Genomic DNA, 16,731 nt, shown 5'->3' on the forward strand with positions numbered 1-16,731 from the left:
GTGTAATTCTCATCGGATTGCTTCTAAAAATAAATTCCGCATCCTTCTCGTTTCCGCTTTTCTCCTACAGCCGCATCTCGCCTCTCTCCGGTTTGGTGTCGGTGTGACGTAAGCAAAGAATCTTATATGCCGCCACTGACGTGTGTGTGTATTGGGCTGACGTGCATGCATTGCAACGTCGATTCATCCAAACAGGCTCTATGTTTCTCCGTCGGCTGCTCCCCGTCCCTGCTCCCGAACCTATCTATAATGTGGGACCGAATAGTGATGGGGAGGAGCAGCGTATCAAACGGTAATGATGCTTTGAGCATGCGCATCTTGCAGGTGGCATGGATGCTGCAATAGATGGGTAAATGAATAGATGCAATCCGTGGCGCCGCATTCATCCACTCTCCGTGTTCGTATACAGTCACACAGTGTGCTAAACATCGCTTATACTTCCGGGCGATAGAGAAACAGTTTGGATATAGTTTAGTGCCTTCTACAGTTTTATTTTTCTGAAAGCAAAAGAAGGATTATAAATTGTAAATTTGATCTACGTTCCTTTCGTCTATTTTTAGTAGCATTTTACAACCGTTTTCAACTTAAACGCAAAAACAGTCTTCAATATGCAGTCTTTACAAACAAGGATATTCGCTCTTTTGCTTATTTTTGTGTTCGCTCTTTCGGCTTTGGCTGCTCCACTCAAAGGTATGTTTATTTTCATTAAGTCAGTTTAATTTATCTCAATAAGCCTACGACTATCTAAATATTTAATAGGCCTAACAATTGTTTTCATTCCGGTTAAAGTTAAATACAATTATATCCATCCTTGTTAATTTTACCCCGTGATGTTTAGTAAAACCTGAACGATCTTAAAGTATTAATATTTCTCAAAGCTATTACAAATGAAATAATAAAACAATCCATTTGATTTTTCCCTCTCAAATTGATGACTAAAACTCACATCTCCCTAATCATAACATTACCATATGTTTGCTAATAATGTTTGCCATTTCTATCATATTTCCCCTTCATTTAATTAAACATGTATCTCATCTTGGTAGCTGCATTGTAACACTTTTCATTTGCTCCAAAGTACTGTTGTAATGTTCAGGTCTTTTTTTCATTCTCGCGAAGGTTTTTGTGTGTGTGTTTGTGTGTACAAAAATAACAAAATTGTATTGCTCAAGGCAATGTCTAAGGCAATGTTGTTGAAGATATGCTGTCCGTCTTTTATATGTGGTTTAGCTAATCAGCAAAAGAAAGAGATTCGTTGAATATAGGTTTTGGTCCTCTCCTAATGTATCGTTAAAAGTCTTTCTGGACAATATCATGTGTCGATTATTGATGTTTACTATAAAGAAATAAAAATGCCAGCAGTATGCCTGTGGTAACATTATTTTATGGTAATTCATTTCGACTTTCTGTTTGTAAGGGGGAGCTCTTTAGCTTACCCGTTTTGCACCTCCTTTAGAAGGGTTTATTATTGTGTCGCATCGGAGCGCTCAGAGTGAGCGGCTCTCGAGTTTTATATCTTCACAGTGTACATAAAGAGAGCGCTCAACCTGTTCTCATCATCCCCGCGAGGCCCGACACCAATTTCACTCTCGAAAATTGGGTTTATATCACATTAAGATTTCATGTCGCCTCAAGTCACCATGGCGTTAGGAACGGCTCAACGTGCTTCATCATTCGTCTCCCTTCTTCTCCTTCCCTCTATAGTCATCACCATTCTCTCCTCTGCGTTGCTATTCATTCGTTATTCACATCTGCACTGTTTAGGTTTTCCCAGACGCAAGATTCATCTCGAGTCCACAGGCTCCACCCTTTACCCTACCACCTCTCTCCGTCTCTCTCTCTCTCTCTCTCTCTCTCTCTCTCTCCCTTTTTCCTCTCTTTCTCCACCTCCCCCTCCCAGTCTGTGCACCTCCCCCTCTCTTTCCATTACTATTGTTTTATCACAATCTCCTACGCACACACAAACACACACGAACACAGAGGCCCCGTCTTATTTATCATGCACACACACGCACACACGCACACTGTCTCTCCCTCTCTTTCCTTTCTCTGTCTGCCCCCCCCCTCTCTCACACACACACACACACGCACACACACACACATACACACGCTCACAAGTTTCTCTCCCTCTGTTTCTCTTTCTCCTCCACCCTCGATTCTCTCTCTTTCTCTCAATCTCTCGTAATGTTATTACTCCTGTATCTTCATCCCTATATCTTAACCTTACTTTCTTTCTTTTGTTTTCTTATTTTTGTTCCACACACAGAGTTTTGCGTAAAACGTTCCTTTTCTCCTTTACATTTTACCGTCTTTTCTGTTCAAGAATGGCCCTTGGGGTAGATAAAGAATTATGGCATAAATTATGATGGGAATTGAGGCACAATACGAAGGAGAAAATGTCATGGGTTACTCTGAGATTTATTGTAGAGATATAGGTCATATGTCGCCCATAGCTTTGGAAAATTGCAAGCACTCTTACACCCCCGTGTTCCGTTTTGTATTTGCTTACATCTCTCTTTCATCCCGCCTCATCTTGTCCTCGTTTTCCTCGAATTTATAAAACAAAGCCGACACATAATTTATGTTGGCATTTATCATTTAGGTCGAAGTTGTATTTTGGGGGAAAATGAAGGGGGATAGCAAAATGGGTTTTGTGCTACAGCTGATTTTTTGTTTCCAACTCATGACCTGAAGGCTGAAGGTGCACGCAAAGTTATCAACGACGGGAAACAAATGAAAGGCGGCAAAAAGAGATATTAGATACCAGATATGACGGGGTAAACCGACGCAATGAAAAAAAAAACGCCAGCGTTTTTAACATTGTCGATGATTTGCTACTGCTCGCAACAATGATCCTACGCGAATTCACTTATATAGCTTTGTGTTATAAGATACAAAAGTGTTAAGCGCATTACACTTAACGTCGTCATAAAAATCCGTCGCGGTTTACCCCTTCATATCTGGACAAGGCTTTATACCTCAGTCAAACCGACTAACGACCGACTCCAAACCCAACGACTTTTGGCCATTGGGTGGTAATGTTATTGTCTAGATATAATGACTGCTATGAGAGGGAAAGTTGTTTTTATAGGCTCAAGGGGACGTTACATCCTGATATCACCCCGCGCTCGCACAAATAAACTGTTTACACGTAAACCAATGGGGATCTCACCATATGTATTTATGCGGGCATCTTTTAAAAGACTATTGACCGGTAAGGGGACATGCGGGCATCTTTTAAAAGACTATTGACCTGTAGGTGGGCATGGCTAAAATCAGGACTCCAATTTCGACCAATCAGATGGCTAGATTTCTAAAGATTATTGTGATCGGTCTGTTGGCCGGCTCGTTGGTGTGACTGAGGTATAAGAGAATGACAAGAACTTTGGAAGAGCCAAAGAAAGAGAAAGCTACAGATGAAGAGTGCGTTGGGAAGAAGAAGGAATAGAAAAGGAAAAGAGTAATATCTTGATGGATCATGTGGGTCGCTTTCCATTGGAAGCGCAGCTCCTATCTTTTATGTTTACTGATTTTTCCTCTTCTGTACTCAAGCAGCACTTTAGTGATTTAGAAATCTCCCATATCGACCGACTATGAAATCTTCATTTTATTTCTTAAGCTTAAATGCATGATCATAAATTACTACCAATGACGTAATAATGTAAGCAGAGTTTGATCAGATCACTGACTAATATTTTCGTGCTCAAATGGTTTAGTTTTCATGTTATAAATATTATAAGCTCACCACTTCCTGATCCTCACCATCACAGCTTTCTATAAATGCTAACGCAAGTGCCTCACGGTTTCCTCAACGTCGAATTCCCATTTTCATTCAATACTTCAAACTTTAGCGATGCAGTCCCGGTCCAGCCCCTTTCCGTTGTCATGGCAACCCTAAGATTTTTTAAAGTCAATTTACCAGGTACCTTGATTCTCCGTTATCTTAAATCGGTGATTCTGCATTTACTTGTAAATTCTGTTTACGGTCACGCATTTTCGATGTCGATTGTTTTCTCCAGAAGCAAGGAACCTAATTACTGGCTGAGATATGGATGATGGAGGGTCACTAGTGAACCAACGAAAGCTTCAGAGTGTGTCTTTGGGGAGTCCCATCTACTTTTCCTCTCAATCTCCCTGTTTGTATACCGAGGTCAACTTCCTCCCCTATCTATAGCTATATATTTTGTATTAATCAGTTCATTTTTTGTTCTATGGATAGTTGCCATGGTTACAACCAGCTAGAACCATGCTCCATCTTGGCAGACATTTTTGTACGCATATTCACCACCTTCTCTTTAGGTGCATTTTTAATGATTTTGATATGTTTTAATGATAATCATCGCTATTTTCTTCACATCGGGACCTGCAATGACATAACGATTTAGTTATAGGGAATTGAAGCTGTGTTTATCCTTGGTGATAAGGATGTTCTTTTTTTTTCTTTAATCCATGACACACATTCTACATTTTTCCTTATTGATGCTGTTTTCTCTCGAGATCTTGTTATTGTCACCATTGATGTTAATTAGTTCCTGTGAGATTACAGCTTTGTCAATGAAATCACCAACCAACACTAATAGGAATGCTCATATTTCTCATTGGAAACCTCGATTTCTCTGTGTTGATGGTATTGGCTATTATGTTTTTAAGACTCTGCTGATGCCGTTGTTGTTTTGTTTTCCAGGGGGTGCCTGGTTGTTGTTTAAAATGTGTTTACAGTGTGATGTTGTTAAAATATGGTATACTGGGCGGGGGCGGGAGGGGGTGGTTGGCTGACGTTAAGAAGGTGGCAAACAACTCGAAAAGTAAAATTCTTATCCTCGGGGCTTATGTCCATATGGATGACGGTGATAATTTTCGTGTGCTTGGGTTTGACCATGGTTTGACCATGGTTTGACCATCTATATTGGTCAATAGCTATGTCCTTCACCAGGAAATTTCCTACACTCACTTCTGTCTGTGCATAATTATAGCAAAGTGACCTACAGTTTAGAGGCATAAAGCTCACTCTTAGGTTTGTATAAATTCATTCCTGACCAAAAAGGCCTAGAAGACTGACCAGGTCAGTCTGATCTAGTTAGTCTCTCTTCCAGAATTAAAACAGAATTAGTAGTGTTAAGAATTGTGTGGGCTAGAGACTGATTTTCCAGGGACTTTTGTTCGATGTGCTACAAGTGTGTTGTAACGCAACAACCGGCAAAAGCAAGGAAGAATATAGGGATTGTACGAATTGGCTATTATTATGGAGATTAAATATAATTTGTACATCATAATCTTTATTAACAAATTTGTGCTTACTTTACATAACCTCATTATCGATGTAATATTTTAATGTGTGGCATAAACCTCATTACAATACAACATTCAATAAAGACAACAAAGGTATTATTGTCTTAGAAGTGTCATAGTCGAGTGGTTTAAGCACTTGACTTAAAATTCGAAGGTCGTGGTTCCATCCCCGACATGGCACTAATGTCCTTTGGCAAAACGTTAATCTACATCTGCCACTCTCCACCCGTGTGTTAAATGGGTACCCGGTAGGATGCGAAAGTTAATGTGGTTGGATGATCAAGTGACGCTTGTAAAATGGCGACTGGCCGGAATGCTTTCCAGGGAGTGGAGAATGTGCATACATAGTGTGTAGGTTAGCCTGAATCCGACGATCGGGGTAAATATTATGTACTGCGCCTAGAAACAAAGTATTAGGCGCATTATAAATGTCAGCTATTATTATTATTATTCCAGGTATTGTAAATAATGGATACCTTTAATGTAAGACTACTGTACAGCTTTGTTTTTACGTCCAAATAAAAAATAGTGATCATGACCCCGAGATATGTTCCGTCAACTATTATTCGTTTTGAACAAAGAGCTACTCTTCTTTTTTCTTTTGATGGTAAACAGGGTAGCCCTTTAATGACGAAAAAGGAACAATATCCACTACAAATTTCTCATGCTCTTATTTATGGCGTCTAGTTATTCAGAGTCCCCTCTCTGAAAGATATTACATCTGTTCGTTAAGCCAATCCCTTGAGATTGAAGCACTTAAAATACAAAAACACATCGATCCTTCTTTGTTTGGAGCTAGATTATACTTCTAATCTCAAGCTAGCACAAAGATGACGAGCACGCCATTTCAAAAAGTGGCTCAATTTTCCTGACTCCATTTCCCAGGATTAGCCTGGTAAATATGAAACGGCGTCTAAGCCAAGCTTATCGTTCAACTTTGCAAATTGCACTGGGAGCTTTATGTCGAGCTTGTTACCTTTGCTTACAAAATTCGATCCATATGGATAAGCTGCAAGGCGTGGTCTGATAGACGTTCTCCTGCAGAAAGAAGATTTAGATCGTGAGAGGGAGAGAAAGAGGAAAGGGAAGGTAGAAATTTTGATGATAAAACAAAGAGACATAAAATTCTGTTGCTGTGTATTTTTTTATTTTTTTGCTAATTCATTTTGTAATAAAGATTCTCTGATTGTATACTCTGCAAAGCAAGTGCAAGTGCTATATTATTTCGTAAAATAAAAGATTGCCAACATGGAAAAACAATTTTCACAATCTAATGGGAGTCGGCAAAAAACGAGCATAACGCCATATTAAAATGGAGCAAATGGAGCAAAGATTCCTTAAAATTGAATTTATCACCCCATGCCTTATATTTGTCTCATATAATCATTGTATTTCGCCGGTAAACCTGCAGGGAAGAGGAAGCGTTTGCGTAAAAAAACACATTATCTTCCAATTTATTCCAATTTAATTGTGTTGATGCATTTTTTATTTGAAAACAACAATTATAGCGCGTGTTTTACAGGGGGCTGTAAATTGGCCGCGTGTTTGTCTAAAATTGAAAAGCAGCATCATGAATTTGTTTTTTTAATATCCTTCTCGACCAATCAAAAGTCTATTGCCAAGAGGAGCTTTTGCATTAATGAAAGGGCAGGGTAAAGTCATGTTAAATTAATCATTCACCGCAGGGGGGTTTGCCATTGTTGGTTACCTCCTGCCATATGACTTCGCACTCTTCAAGCTCATAGCTTTCAATTGGTGGTGACGTCATTGATTTTATTTCAGTTCTCGCCGGGAACAAAAAAAAACAATCAGTCGCTCCCGTATCGAGCGAAAAAGCTTTTTTCTTCTAGTTCGCTTATTATCAAGAACGATGACGTGCGCTTCCAGTGCATGCAGATGAAAACATTTTGATGGAATGTATGCATAATTAATTCTGTCCATTAAGGTTTCCTAAAAATAGCAGAGAGACTGTAATCCTCTTTTGTAGGGCGACGCTTTTAGATATTGCTATGAGGAGATCAAGGCATTATGCTTGCTTTCATCGAGACAAGGCGCTTATTTGTATATTTGACATTGGGACTAAAACGTGCAGTGTTTTCTTTCACCTAGTGTTTTAAGCATCATAGTATAGAAATACATTTAGGCATCACTAATACATTGGCTCTATAGTGTGTCCTTACATTTACATTACTTGGCTAGGAAAATATCATAATGAGGGAATAAAGCTAACGGTAATATGTAAAAAGAGAAAGAAAGATGTGTGTGAAAGAGAAGATGAAAGGGGGAATGGGAAGCAAAATAAAATGAAAAAGAAAACAAAGAAAAAGAAGAGGAAGAAGGAAAACTAGTAGAAGGAGAAGGAGAAGAAAAGGAGAAGAAGAAGAATGTGGAAAAAAATAAGAAGGAGAGGAAGAGATGAGGAGATCATGGCACAATGAGCAGAGGATTGGAACGAAAGTGGCAGAAAGAAAGAAATGAGAAACAGAATGAGAAACATAGCGATCTCATTGTGCCACCCAACAGAACATGACCTAGTTTTGAGGGCTACTTGCGAAGCTAAAATACAATCGTTTTCATGGAAATCGAAGAGATCTTTTTGTGGCCAGATCTAGAAGAGCTGTCATTTTGTTGAACTACTTTCCAATTACATTACGCCATGGCCAACATCTTTGATGAAGTTTTTTTTTTAAACCGCAGACGGTCCATTAACTTCGATCCTAGATTGTGAGAGGCGGAGTGAAGTAACTCTTGCATATAGCGTCTGCATCCACTGGCATGACATGGAAAGTAATTCAAGAATTAATCTGATATGAGATGCCTTTACTCTTCCCCCTCTTTTTTCAGAAAAGATGGCCGCCGGAACTAGGTCTCCTCTTGGTATAGATAAAAAGACCTCGTGTTTTCAGGGAGAATGCCATGTCAACATTACCGAGTGGTTTGGAAGAGGAAGAAAGAAAGAGAAAGAGAGAGAGGGAGAGAGAGAAAGAGAGAGAGAGAAAGAGGGAGATAGGGTTAAAAAAAGAGCAATGCCTTCCAAGAAAAAGAATAATTTAAGCACATTGCGGGTTCTCAATATTACCACAGGATGCCATCAATAGGTTAAACAAACGTAACTCGACAATGTTCAGCGAGGAGAGAAAAATCGAGAGAAGGAAGGAGAAAGAAAGAGAGGAAGGGTAAAAGAGTAGGAGGTGGTATGGAAAGTAAAAGCCAGTAGGAATCAGAATAAACATTGTTTGAATATAAGTAGACGAAATCGATAAAGATTGCTTTGGGGAAACTGTCAACTCACAGGGAATAAATCAAACAAAACGTATACGAATAATGGGTTCTGGTGAAATTACAAGAGATGGTAAAAAAAAATACAGTGGAGAGAAAGCAAAAGGTAAAGAGAGAAAAAGAGAAAGTGAGAGAGAGAGAGAGACTGCTTATAGAGAATTAAGCAAACACAAATGACAATTATTAAACATCATGCTATTGATTCACCCGGCTTTTAGCTCATTACATCAATTCCAATATTGATTTCCCCCCCCCCCCCCGATGATGAGTTAATTCACCATTACGTACTCGCGCTGCTGAATCAAGATTATCATAATCATAATTATCTTATATACGCCGACAATATCACTGCTTGCACTGATCGCGAGTCCAAATTGGTCTTAGGGACCGTACTCAGAGAGAGAGAGAGAGAGAGAGAGAGAGAGAGAAAGAGAGAGAGAACATTGCCAATATTATGTGGTTATTATTATTGGGAACGTGAGGTGATTGACTTACTATAATAACGATATCACGGAATAATGAAGTGAAATTAAAGGACAGGTATGTGATGTTTGTCTTTCAAAATTATTAGAGGACCTGTTCTGAAGACCTATTACCATTATCACCATTATTATTATTAACTTATAAGCATTACATAAATGAAGCTTTGCGTTCATACACCTGATGATTTTTCCTCTTCTGAAATGAACAAAGGCCTCGGCTTATATTTCTCGCATTTTGAATTATATACCATTTTTTAAACGAGTTAATGTTTATATCGGCGCAGTTGATCACTTAAAATTGAATTGACCTCATTATATCCTTGATGTTGACCATCGAAAAGATGGGTTAGTTGATAAATAAGGGCACGTCGTCTGCTGATGACAGCGTATGGTGATATCCATTCCAACAACAACCTTAAAGGTAAAGACGCCCCAATTTCAAAAAATGAAATGGAAGCTCTTATTACCAATCATGTGAAAGAATATGTTTTGAATATTACATGATGATAAAAAATTTGACGGGAAACCGCCTACTAATTGATATATTTGGTAAATTAGTGTATCTCTTGCCTGTTGACAGATATGAAATGCACGTGTGGCGCACGTGTGTGTAGTCCCATATACTCTTTCTGTGTACAGTGCTTCTAACTTTATGAAGACTTGGCCAAATTTCTTATCATTTTGATGATTCCAGAACCTTGCAGTACATCTATGCTAGATGATCAACCTTTTCTGATCGATTTCACAACGTTTCTTTCACATTGCAATCGCATTGAGCTTTAAAGTGCTTGAACTGCTCGAAAAAAATATCAAGAACAAGACGCAAAAGAAAGAAAACAGTTAGAAACAGAAGAAGAAAAAGAAGAAATGAAAGATGAAATGAGTGAAAGAAGTTCAAGATATGGGGCAAAAAGGAACGAGCAATGAGAAAGCAATCCTGACATATTGAAAAGTGTTTTATGAATGCTTGAATGAAATATATGATTACGCCATACGAAGGGAGTGTGAAGGATAGAGAGAGAGAGAGAGAGAAAGAGAGAGGGGGGGGGAGATGAATGGTCGAAATATTGCAGAAAAGAAAGATAACAAGAAGACGATAATATAAAGAGAAATGCAGTACAACCGACACGAATAAAGATATACATTTAAATGAATTTAAGGGCATTGCTCTTAATTATATAGATAAGAATTATAACAGAAAAAAGATAACTTTCTTAAAGTATAATCATTTTCTTGATGGCATAATCCATAATTATATTCCATCAATAGAGGACATGAGTTTTATCTTTAATTTGTGTAATTCATGTCATTGTTATCACAAGTCAAATGCCACTGTGGAAGAAGAAAAGTCCACTTTCGCAACGATATTGCAATGCAGTGCGATTACCAGGAAGCTTTATATAGACACGTAAATCATTAACCTATACAGGCACAAATAATTCCTTTTTTGCTCGTTACAACTTGGTCGTCATAGTAACAAATCTATCTTACGCCGATAAAGATAGGTACATTGACAGGGGTTCTAGAAGAAGAAAAAAATCTTCAAAGTAAGAACCCCGATTCCCCACCCCAGCTCTCCCCCCCCCCCCCAAGAAAAAAAAAATTCCCCTCCTCACGAAATTGATATTTCTGGAACCGCTTCTGAGGTCACTTGAGACGTGCTGTGGCGGTTTTTTCTTCTTCTTCTACCCCTGATATGGGGGTTACACGATAATGCAGGGAAGGGAAGATGTGCCTAGTGATCTTGAAATGCGCTATTTATGAGATTGGCGTTCTTGTTTTAGGACCGGGTGAGTGGGAGAGAGAGAGAGAGAGAAAGAGAGATAGATAGAGAGAGTGAGAGAGAGAGAGAGAGAGAGAGGGGGAGGGGGAGATAGAGGTTGAGATATCAATAGGTCTAGAGATGAAAAAAATAAAACATTAATAAATAGAATGAAAAAAAACAACGAATAAATAGGTTTTGGTTTGCCTTCTCGAAAGGATAAATGTACAGTCTTATCTATTTTCCGAAATCAGTTGAGAGGTTTTAGACAAACTTGACTTGAAAAGCGTCACATTTTGCTAGTTTAACAATGTACATTATGACAAAATAATGTTTGTATATATTTTTGTTTTAAGAGGTATAGAATAAATAGATGTCCGAGCTTGAGATACACATGGAGAGTGAGATATAAACAGAGTAATGTAGAGAGGCAGACATACGGACGTACAGAGATAGAGAGGGAGAAAGAGAAAGAGAAAGAAAAGGAGAGAGAAAGAGAGAGAGAGAGATGGGGGGGGGGGGGGGCATGTGGGAGCATTAAGAGGAGAGGATGTGGGTGCGTGATAGTGAGAGTGTTACGAGATACACAGGGAAAGGAACATGGCAGAGATGGGAAGAGGAGGGGTGGGGTACCACATACGGATGAGCGGTGTCGAGTTGATAATACTAGGAAAGCTCTTCCACAATCATGGCGCAGCAACATTATATGTGCAAACCACTATAAAGATAATGCACGTCAAGAACCAAGGCCAGCATTAGCTCTAATGTCAAAGTGACTTTCTCTCTCAGTAGAATAGGAAATCATAAAAGCTTTATTACTGTATCATATATATTGCATTCAATCGCGGTAGGCATCTCATGGTCGAACATTCTAGCTTTTTTTCGTGGACACGAATGCGAGAGCATCCGGAAACATGTTCAATATAATATGTTCAGACAGAGGACTGCTGCAATAGAATGAACATTATTATACATTTAACGAAGGTACAAGCATAAAATAGAGAGAGTGCACAGCTTACCAAATATTATTATTTTTTAACCCAGAAGCATACTGCAGCGAATATGAAAGAGATAGATTAGGGAAAAGGATTTATAGGTATTGGTATTTAAAAAAAAATATAATTTAATATTTAAGTGTCAGGATTCAACTTGAATTTATTATCCCATATCGGCCTTTATCTAAGATTTCTTAATGTCAGTTGTAATAAACATGATATGAGCTTAGAGCGATTCCCTACAATATGACAGCATAATGATAACAGTCATGCGTAATGTATAACATTTCATTTATAAAGCTCCTTTTCATAAGATAAAAAGCACGAAGAAATTAGTAGGATATAAGACAAAATACAAAAAAGGATCAGAGCACCGCAACAGACAGCTGCAGCTAAGGACAGCGCTGAAATTTCATGCAGTGATGCATAACATAAGATGAGAAGAGAATGAGATTGGAAATGGAGGCGGAAATGAGGGTTGGAGAAACTGTGAGCATTTTTTGTTGGTATTCGTTTTTCAAAATCATCTGTTTGATTTAGAATATGATTGAGGCCTTTCCTTTCTGTATGTTCTATTTTAGTCCCTTCTTTTGCACAACTGCGCCTTGAATTTGACGCCTTCTAAATCTTATGAATTACTATATTATATTGATTGACTAGTTAGCCTTGCGAAACAAGTATTCTTTGTAGGCTGAAATATAATCAATGTAATTACAGCACAAATCTTTGTTATCTTGTCAACCTGTTGTTCTTAATTATCACCATACCATATGAGGCCATCTAGCAACTTGTACACCATATCCCGAGCTTGGATATATTAACACCTCATTCACACCGCCAAGACGACTCCAAACCGACTCTAAACCGACTTATGTTTTGCAATAAGGGGTAAAGTAATTTGTTTTGGTCTGTTATCAGTCTGTTGTCGGTCTAATGTCTGCCTGTTGTCGGTCTGTTGTAGGTCTGATGTCACTCTAGTTTCCTTCTGATGTCGGTCCGATATGTCTGTTGTTCTAATGTCGATCTGCTGTAGGTCTGTAGTTGGTTAGATATCGGTCTGGTCTCGATTTGACGTCGGTCGGTTGTTCTAATGTCGGTCTGTTGTCGGTCTGATGTCTGTTTGGTGTCGGTCTGTTGTCGGCCTGTTGTCGGTTTGTTGAGGGCCTGTTGTCAGTCTGGCATCGGTCTGGTGCCGTGTGACTCGGATATAACGGGGGAGATCACTGAAAGATTGCATGCTCAAAGATAAAACGGTTCTGAAATTGTTGAAAATTCTGAATGTAATGAAGCATGAGTTTATGTCAAGGCCATAAACAATTTGATGCTGATTAAGATCGGTTTATTTTCTCAATACACGAGGTATTGACTACCACAGAAAATCATACCACTGGCATATTTCAAATGAGCGGGATTTTTTTTTCAGGTGAATTGTAAATTAGTGACTTTGCCATCTGTGCTAGGGCCTTTTGTTCTCATGTAAATTTCGTGAATCAAGCTATAGTCTAGGTTTTATCTTCCTCACACCACAAAAACTAAAAATGCAAAAACACCCCTTCTACCACTGGCCTCACTGTAAACAAAATTGTGGTTTTCTTCACCGCAGAAATCTCAGCCATGACAATCCAGGTTCGTAACACCTCCGCAGTGACATGTCGCAATTTTCGATGATTGACTGCAAAATTAGCCTCACACAATAAATACGGCAGCTTCTGAAAACGTGCGAATTCACACTCACGCGGAGGAATGATCACTGCCATTACGGCCAGGGATCTGGAGGAGAGGATACTGAACGTGCGAGAAATCTGAGAGCGTCAGCAAAGGGGTTCATGAATAAGTTAGAGAGTCACGGGTTCCTGTCAAGGGGTCGGTTTTTATTAGGAGTTGGTCATGCTCTGGGGGCGGTAGAATGATGAGGGAAACTAAGGCATCGTGACATCGGACATTACTTATTCATTGTTATCATGAGTTTACAATCGACTCATTCTAATAACCAGTGGTACAATGATGTGGAGGAAGGGGATAATGATGCTTCGTCATATTTCGTTTTGGGGGAATATTATAGTCTAGCATCGGACATTACTATCCGCATGTAAGAGTCTCATGAGTCTTGTATGTCTAAGAAATAGCGCCAGATTTTCAGAATAGGAAGATGACGAGTCCCCCAATGATCAGGACTACTTTGATATGATCTACATCTACACGTCATAGAAACCTCTTTAATGTCCGTATATGGCAAGGTATCTGTCACGTAATCAAAGTTTGGTAACACCTGTGTACACATTCAGGTTGATCGTTCTGCAGGTAATACAGCAGTGTAGTCATGTCACTTTATCATTGTGTATTATCAATGAATTCCTTAGTTTCCTTGGTGTGAGAAATGGGTATAGTGTGTTCCTCACTTTATGTAAAATATATTTATAAGGTTTTGTCACCAACATCACATCTTCATTAGATTAGAATATAATAGCTAACATCATATATATTCTAGAAAACTAATTATCCTCTTATCTCTCTCTCTCTCTCTCTTCCTTTCTCTCTTCTCTCTGTCTCTCTCTCTCTCCTTCTCTCTCCTCTATTCTACCTCTCTCTTTCTCTCTCTCTCTCTCCCTCTCTCCTTCCCTCTGTCTTTCTCTCTCTCTCATTCTACCTCCCCTCTCTCCTGAATGTTTGAAAAGATGAATAAATCATGGTGCATTATCCTGTTGTTCTGTAGTAACTAGCAATAAAGTTCTATGCGACGTTTAAGTGACGATAGAATGAACTGGTATAAAGTTCTACATTTTGCGTGATAAAAATAATATTTTGTCACCCAAACTATGCAAATTTGTCCAAGTTTGGAAAATATACCCAGGTTAGTTTGCCAGATAATAACAGAACATCTTTAATAAATCTGAATTTCCAATTTTCTGTTACTGCTCCATCATTATGCATTGCAGTGCAATAAAACCATGATAAGCAGCCGCACAGACAGACAGACAACACGTTCACATCTTCATAAGATTAAGTGTATTTGTATGACCAAGTATTTAAGACCCCTCTCTCTCTCTCTTTCCCCTCTCTCTCTCTTTTTGCTATCTTTCTCTCTATTTCTTTTCTCTCTCTCTCCCTCTCTCTCTCGCTCTCTCTCTCGAACACACACACACACACACATTCTTTCTGTCTCATTATCTATTTCTCTCTTGGCGAAATTGTAAAAGAGAAACAATTATTATGCAATGACTGAGGTGCATATTCTCCTGAGCTGTAATAAGAGTGATGAGGCTCTATACAAAAATGTGTGGGCTTGACCAATAAGTAAATATTTTTCATCATTATGTTACGCAACGTCTGTACTGCTTGAACAAACTACAGAACCGGCTATGTCAACACATCCCTGAGACGAGAATACAGCGGGGTAAAACACCAAACCCCTTCTATCTGTTCAAACTCAGCAAATGCTCACGTATTTATTATGAGGTACAACTGGTAAATTATCACTGCATGTACTTCCAATCAGAGAAGCGATTGTTTAGATTTGATAAATGGCGTCCTGTTTTATCACGTGTTGGTTCGATAATGCATAATTTGTTTCCCATACGCTCAGTATATTAGCTGGATGGGTCAAGGATGACGTTTTAAATTCTGGCCAATTATCTCTATATCTCTTTCTCTCTCTGCTTTTTATGTCTTTCTCTTGTTATCTTTCTGTCCTCCTTTTTTGTCTCTGTTTCTGTCTCTGTTGCTTTCCCCATTTCTCTCTGTTTCTCCTTCTTTCTTTTCCGTTCGTGTCTATACGTATATCCACTCCTTTTTCTATATTTTTCTCTCTCTCTCTCTCTCTCTCTCTTTTGTTCTCTTTCTCTCTACCTCTCTATTATGTATTATGTATTATACTTCTTATCATGCCATTCTACATGTTCCTTCAACACGTTTTTTTACCACCTTATATAGACGTATCAAAGTTTGATTTTACATAATGTTCATGATTACTGTATTACATGATGATTACCAATATGCATTTAAATTCATAACTAGTAACGTATTTATCAAAAGTTTGTTATAATTTATGAAGAAAATAACTGTTTAACCCTTTCTTTTCTTTCTCGATCTATACAGAAGACAGACTAAATGAAGAAACAAAATTACAAAAGGTGAGTTTTTTTTCACTCTCTCTCATTTCACGTTCAATTTTATCGGATGAAATGATAGATTTGTATGGAATCTAATTAAATTCAATAATTGGCAGGAGTAATGTAACTTGCTCACTAATGTCGCGTCTGATTTCATTATTTTTCCAATTATAATTCAGCTATAGCAAAGGACGTCGTTGTAAGTTTTTTTCCTTATCCTGCCGTTGTCAAAATATTAATAATTCCTGTAACCTCTGATCTGTAGAAAAGCTGTGCTGCTTCTTGAGCTGTGCTGAAAAGAATTAGAAATGTTTTTTCAGAGGTATTATAAGGGGACATTGGTTTTGAAGTATATTCTTATGATAATCAATCAAATGTTAAATATGATCCTAATAAATATGATCCGTCCTTTAATACGTAGGACCAGTTTAGGTGTAAAACCATTCGTTTTTGTCTCAACGTATGCATGCTTTAGGCATATCATGATTTTAGAATCTGTCAAAACGAGACTTCTCTCAACCGTATAAAGAATATCTTTTTCACTTCTCAAGGGAAATAATTATGGTTGTATTCTTGAAATGCAAAACAAACAAGAACATTCAAGTGGACCGATCAAAGCGTAATCGAGACATCGTGATCGAAAGAAGAATGATGGATGATCGGTAATCAGCAATGAAAACTGATCGGGAAGCAATGTAACCAACCGTAGCAAAGTAGTATTTTTAGTAGACCCACAAAAAAATCAACTAAAAGCGGTAGACCCTTCGTCTACCAAACGCATGCGGACTGATCGAGATTTATTGCCCTCATTTCAA

The 16,731-nt window shown here is 38.3% G+C and overlaps 1 protein-coding gene across 1 annotated transcript in view; it reads left to right on the top strand.

Moving 5' to 3' along the window:
• Positions 1 to 365: 365 nt before the first annotated feature.
• Positions 366 to 16,731, top strand: part of LOC115922976 (nucleolin-like) — a 42,270-nt gene continuing 25,904 nt past the window's right edge. Inside the window, exons 1-2 of the mRNA XM_030982856.1 lie at positions 366 to 690; positions 15,903 to 15,937. Of these exons, the coding sequence (XP_030838716.1) occupies positions 609 to 690; positions 15,903 to 15,937 (117 nt within the window). The 5' untranslated portion in view covers positions 366 to 608. The remainder of the gene's footprint in view (positions 691 to 15,902; positions 15,938 to 16,731) is intronic.

Source organism: Strongylocentrotus purpuratus, unplaced genomic scaffold (assembly GCF_000002235.5).
Source record: "Strongylocentrotus purpuratus isolate Spur 01 unplaced genomic scaffold, Spur_5.0 spur5_contig_827, whole genome shotgun sequence".
NCBI lineage: Eukaryota > Metazoa > Echinodermata > Echinoidea > Camarodonta > Strongylocentrotidae > Strongylocentrotus > Strongylocentrotus purpuratus.